At 39.2% G+C, this 6,234-nt stretch overlaps 1 protein-coding gene and 1 non-coding gene across 2 annotated transcripts; both read left to right on the forward strand.

The window, feature by feature from the left end:
- Positions 1 to 2,085: 2,085 nt before the first annotated feature.
- On the forward strand, positions 2,086 to 5,204 carry rpl27a (ribosomal protein L27a). The gene is made up of 5 exons (XM_070831463.1): positions 2,086 to 2,118; positions 2,770 to 2,833; positions 2,927 to 3,002; positions 4,020 to 4,194; positions 5,030 to 5,204. The coding sequence occupies exons 1-5, from the start codon at positions 2,116 to 2,118 to the stop codon at positions 5,156 to 5,158; spliced, it is 447 nt and encodes a 148-aa protein (XP_070687564.1). The 5' UTR covers positions 2,086 to 2,115; the 3' UTR covers positions 5,159 to 5,204.
- LOC139202083 (small nucleolar RNA SNORA3/SNORA45 family) lies at positions 3,355 to 3,483 on the forward strand. Its single transcript, XR_011584348.1, has one exon. It is a non-coding gene; the product is annotated as a small nucleolar RNA SNORA3/SNORA45 family (small nucleolar RNA).
- Positions 5,205 to 6,234: the final 1,030 nt, after the last annotated feature.

Below are 6,234 nucleotides of genomic sequence, written 5' to 3' on the forward strand. Positions count from 1 at the left end.
GTGAGCTATGATTCTGAACTAATGGTGCGATGCCGTGATTCGTCAGGTACAGGTACAGGTACAGGTCCAACAAGATTGAATCCAGGCTTGAACACAGTCACTCAGACCAATGACACAGACACAGACTGTAAAGTTGACTTAAACTTTGAATAACAGACTTTCTGTACTTTATGTAAATCAGCTTGAACTGTCAGATTCAGTGTCACCATTCAACTCATCCATGTATTCTCTTTTTTCAGTCATACATCTGCCTTGTTATTATATTGATCAGGTCTTAGGTTTACTATACACCATCACACAGCTGCCTAATGTGTTATCATATAGCCTGCTACTGTATTTGCACATTTTATGGTTGCATCCACACTTTTACACTCACTCCGGACTTAATTATCTCTACAAAACATGTACCTGAGTTAACCAGACTTCTCACTGTCCAAACACAACTTCTGTTTATCTGCAGAAACCAAAAAAACTCTGCTGTTACCAGAACAAACTGCTGCCAGATCAATTAATACAAGTTAGAACCCCACCAGTCAGTGAATGGCTGTAGCCGCATAACATGATAAAGTGTGAGGTGGTAGTTTAATGTGTGGAGAGATGTAAAAATAAAGTCTGTGATATATCTGATACTTCAACCCTGTAGACCAAAACAGTGTTTGCATTTTAAAATATCAGTATTATTAATGTGTTCATCACTTCAGTGTTGCTGCTGGTAAAAGTGAAGCTTTCTTTATGTTTTAGCTGTTTTAGCTACAAAAATATACAAGAATGTCTTTGTTGATTATAGTTTATATGTGTAATGTGAATATGCAAAGTAATTAAAGCTGCCAGATAAATGAAGTAATAAATAAAATAGTTCTCTCTGAAGTAGACAGGAGCATAAAATGGAAATAATTAAGTGAAAGTAAAAGTATCTCAAGTAAATGTGCTTATCTACCAAACTAATGAAAGGAAATAGTAACCACAACAATATGTGTGTATAGGAAAAAGTCAGGTGTGATGAAGATGAGTTGAGCCCTGGAGTGTTTTCCCACATGTATTCAGGAACAAGAGGGACAGAGCCGGTCTAATTATGTGGTGGGTGTGGTGTTATTTACCTTTATGGTGCTCATATCTTTGCAAATTGTTTTTTTGTGTGTGTGTGTGTTTGTGTGTATATTTGTGTATTGTCTGTGCTGTTTTGTATGTATTGTAGGAGCCAAATCCTTTGTTTGTACTTATTTCTAATCTTTAATTCATATATTGGCCAATTTGTATTGTGTGTGTGTGTGTTTATCAATGGCTTTTTTGAGTACATGTGTGTCTCCTGTAGGTCAGATTCTCCTTTTAACAGAGTCGCTGTGACCTGATTGTGTGGCTGACTGAAAAGCACACAGTCTTTAGACCTTGGGAGCCTGAAGGATCGGGCTTGTTTGCTTGTTTTGCATCTTTTGTTTACCATAATGATTTATTTATTTATTTATTACACCATGTATGTGTATTTTATGTACTTTCTTGTTGAGTTTTGTGCATTTTAAAGACCCGCCAAAGGACAGCTTTGCAACATAGCTTGAAATATAAATGCTGTGCTGTGTGGCACTGGTTCATGCTGCATATTTGTCCCAATACAGATAAACATTAAATAAAAAACCATATTGAACCAAATTCTTAGTGCATATGTTGAAAAGTGCAGATTTTTTTCTGTGATTAAAAATGTATTGACTATTTTCTATTAGTGCCTGAATTACACACAGACAAAAGAATGGCAAAAATATGGTTTCCCACTATAGACTACTAATACTGTACAAGTGATCAGAGGTTAATTAATCTCACAGTCTTGGACTCTAATTATAAAATAGAGCAAGACTTTTAGCATCATTTAACACACAGTATTACATTAAGATGAATGCGGTGTAATGCCCTGCAAAATCTATTAAAATAATAAATATTCTGCTGATAAAGAAGCTGTTATGTGGCTTTGTTGTTGTTGTTGTTTATAATTCACTTACACTCGTTCCTGTCCGCCATCACTGGGCGTCGCTGTGGATTTTTTTTGCACCTTGTTGCTAGGGAGCCAAATCTCGCTCAAAGCCGCGAGACTTCCAATTCCCGTTCCTCTTTCAACTAGCCTCCAAGATGGTAGGTGCTATCACGTATCCCTGTGCACTGAAATTGGGTTAAATCTACCTCCATCCTTGTTCATTCGTACAGCAAAATATCATCCGATGGCGGGTTACAGCACAGCTATTTCCTACGATCACTCACCGCATATTCTTAACCGTGATTTAGTAACATTATGGGTATTTGAGAGCGGTTAACTGTGTGAGAGCTCGGTTCTGCTGGGCCCTCGGCTGTAGCAGGACGCCAAGACACTCTGTCGGTGTGATTCAACTTACTACACAAAACCTCTGTATTCCTCATAAATGTGACTCTGTTAAGATATTAAAGTGTCCAAGAGTAACATGCTAACATTCGTTCAGCTGTACGCGTTGAGGCTGCTGGTAAATGCAGTTAGCATTAGCTTCCCATGATGCTAAGCAGCGTGAAATAGTCAGTCATTGAGCGGTGTGTTAAAATGTGTTTTCTCACGTAAAATTTAAGAACACGCAGCATGCAGCTATTTGATTTTTGGTACAATTATGTGTTATATGATGATGCGCTGTCAACAAAGCCTGTGTTAAAGGCTATTTGGCTAGTTTAGCATGCCAGCTAGCCCTACAGGTAATGGTAGTACTGTGACTGTTGGGAGCTTTCTAGGTATCTTAACCAGTTTTAAATCTGTCTTGACAGCCTACTAAGAAGACCAAGACCAGGAAGCTCCGAGGACATGTCAGCCACGGACATGGTCGCATTGGTGAGGTTTAACTTGTCTGATCTTGGTAGATGTAGAGTTCTGTCACTGTAAAATGTGCTTTTTAGAGTTAATTTGAACTTGTCCACCCCACAGGCAAACACAGAAAGCATCCTGGAGGTCGTGGTAATGCTGGTGGTATGCATCACCACAGAATCAACTTTGACAAATAGTAAGTGCTGCGTGACATGAGGTTCTGAAGGGTTGGAGCAAAGTTATGGGGGTTCAAAGCAAAGTTAAACAGTTGTAGACCTTTTATGTGCAAAACCCCAACCTCTGATTAAAGTGGATATGTATATTGTGCTCAAATACTCTGCTGGGGTCTTGGCATGTTTCAGTTTAGTTTGGGTGAAATGAGCCTTTGAACTGTGCCTGCAGCTTTGATTTTCAAATAATTTAATTCATCAGTCAGTTTTGATATCTATGATTAAAGGTAGATAAGTTGAGGTGCAATATTTACTGACTCTGTAGCCTGGTGTGTTGGTGTTGTATCTTTTATGTGTGTTGGTGCTGCTCAGGTTAATGTAGAGACTAGAGTCTCATCTTGACACTGATCATTGTCTTGGTGTGCTTGAGTCCTCTTAGAGTGAAGACTGGTCCTATTCACCGACTGGCTCTTTGTAGGCCAGTCAGCCACATGGACAGTTACAAACTGTTGCGCCTCGATCCTAAGTTTGCCGTCACTGGACTGATGCTGCAATTACATCAAAGCAGAATTAGACAAAACTAAGTCAAAGCAGTCTTCCATTGGGAAAGATTTTAGAAATGGGATGCTCACAGACGTGATGTGGTTCTTTCTTAACTAGTTGTAGCTTTGGTTAGTTTTTGACATGTTGCAGTTACCTGTAAGTTAAGCATGTGCAGACTATTGTGAATGAAGTTTTTCATAAATACATTGTATGTTTTAATACCAGTGTGATTTGGTGAGAGTGCAGATTTCAGATTGTCAGACTGATTTGATATTAGAAAGTGATGCCTGTTGGTTTGTATTTAGAATAAACTCAGAATAGGAATTTTATCAGATTTGTTAACTATTTTGTCAAGTTTTACAAGAAGAGCAGTGCTTTTATAATAAGTACCTTCCCAAAGTGCTAACCCAATTTCCCAGTATTTGTCTGGAGTTACTTTTATTTTTCCCACCCTGGATAGATGTCACATGACCTTTTCTGTCCTTCACGTGTCTCCACAGCCACCCGGGGTACTTTGGTAAGGTGGGTATGAGACATTACCACCTGAAGAGGAACACAACCCACTGCCCCACCATCAACCTGGACAAGCTGTGGACGCTGGTGAGCGAGCAGACCAGGCTCAACTATGGCAAGAAGCCTGACGGACCTGCACCCATCATTGATGCTGTGCGCGCTGTAAGTATCAGCCACCAAGTCTGATATATTGGAACAGTAGTGCAGAGAGAGCTGGGGTCAGTTGGAGCATGAATGACAGTCTGCAAAACCTAACATGCTGATGAACTGGGATACACTGACCCTATAATATGTTGGGGGTTTTGGTTTATTTAAGACTTAAAATATGTGCCATGTGTTATTAACAGTTATAGAACAGAAACAATACATTGGGTTGTAGTTGCAGAGTTTTTCTGTCTGTCTCAGAATGTCCTCGACACATTGGGGTTGACAGATTTGCTAACTGAACAAGGCCCAATCAAAGCAGGGTGACAAGTTTGGAAGATAAATGATGTGTTAACAGTTTTGGGGTTGTTCCAATATTAACACAAAAAGTAAGGCATAACATATTGAGTACCCCTCTCTGTGCTGTTGGTGTTCTCATGTGGGGCCAAGTGTATTTCCCTAGTTTGCTTCGTTCAGTGTGAGCTGTTCCGATTTTGGTACTCATGGACGTGTCTGACAAAGTGAAAAGTCAAAAACACGAGTAGCATCTCGGCAACATTCAGACACCTGGAAAGGAATTGCAGGACTTGGCATTGGAGTCTCCCTAACTGTATATGTAGTATTATACATGTACAGTATTTTATGTTGATGTGCTGCTTGGCTTAAAATTGATTTTGTTTTGACAGTAGTTGACCGATAATTGAAAGGGCTTTGTGAACCTTTAACTGCTCCATAATTTCCTGTTGAGCATGGCTGAACACTGCACCCTGAGCTACTGGATGTTTATGTGCAGATGTGGTCAGCGGTTATGTGGCTGCACTAATATTGTCACTTTTATTTTTTAATTTCGCAGGGCTACTACAAAGTTCTGGGCAAAGGCAAGCTGCCCAAGCAGCCCGTGATCGTCAAGGCCAAGTTCTTCAGCCGACGGGCCGAGGAGAAGATCAAGGCAGTGGGAGGAGCCTGTGTGCTGATGGCATAAAGCTCCTGTCAGTGTTTTTTGCAAAAATAAACTGTATAAATGGAAACTACATTTGTCATGCCTGATTTAAATGCCCCCGTGTATGGCAGTTATGTGCTACATTTTGAGTTTTTTGCTCTGAAAATGCCATCAACATTTGTTACATGTTCGTAATTTCGTAAATTTGATATCAGATAAGTGTTATAGTTTGATCACCAGTGGTATACTTTTAAAAATGTGGCAAAGAGGAATTTTTGAATGGCAAATTATAACTTCCCTGGTACACTTAAAGGTTTTCAGAACGTGACTTCACTAAGTAAAAGAGTTAATACATGTAAAACTAAAAATACTCCATTACAAGTCAGTGCAGCATTTAAAATTCAAAGTATAATCAGGAAAAAGGATTAAAGGGAAAAGCATCCACTTAAAGGACTGTATGATAAACTACACCTGTAGGTTATATTGGACTATTACTCAGTCACACATCGACGTTAAAGAAGGATTTTACTGGTTGAGGTGGAGCTTGTTTTTAACCACCTAGTGCAGAACTACAACTCATTATTTTGATGATGGATGAATGATCTGCTGCAAATCTTATCAAGTTGTTTGGTTTGTTAAAATTGAGAAGTTCCTATCACAATCACTCAGAAGTTTTATCCCACCAGCAGTCCAAACCAGACGATTATTGAAAAGCAGTAAATATTAACATCACCGTGAAATGACCGATCATTTCAGATGTACATACCTATAGGTAGTTTGATTTCTAACTAAACATATTTCATAAGCTTTGTGTGTTTTTATCTGAGTTTGTTACTGAAGCTGTCAGATAAATGTGGAGTAAAACATACAGTATTTCCTTCTGATATATAGAAGTGTCAAGTAGCATTAAAAGATTAAAGTAAAGTACATTAAGTGAGAATATTTACTTAGTTACATCCCACCACTGCTAATGACATTAATTCATCTCATTAGAGAGGAAACATTTCCACGTGACTTGGGCTTTACATGCGGAGGAGGAGGAGGAGGGCGGGGTTTAGCGTGCAGGATTTCCTGTGCTGTCATTTGAACGCAGCACGGCTCCGGGCTGAGCGTTAACC

This window comes from Pempheris klunzingeri, chromosome 5 (genome assembly GCF_042242105.1).
Source record: "Pempheris klunzingeri isolate RE-2024b chromosome 5, fPemKlu1.hap1, whole genome shotgun sequence".
In the NCBI taxonomy this organism is placed as follows: Eukaryota; Metazoa; Chordata; class Actinopteri; order Acropomatiformes; family Pempheridae; genus Pempheris; species Pempheris klunzingeri.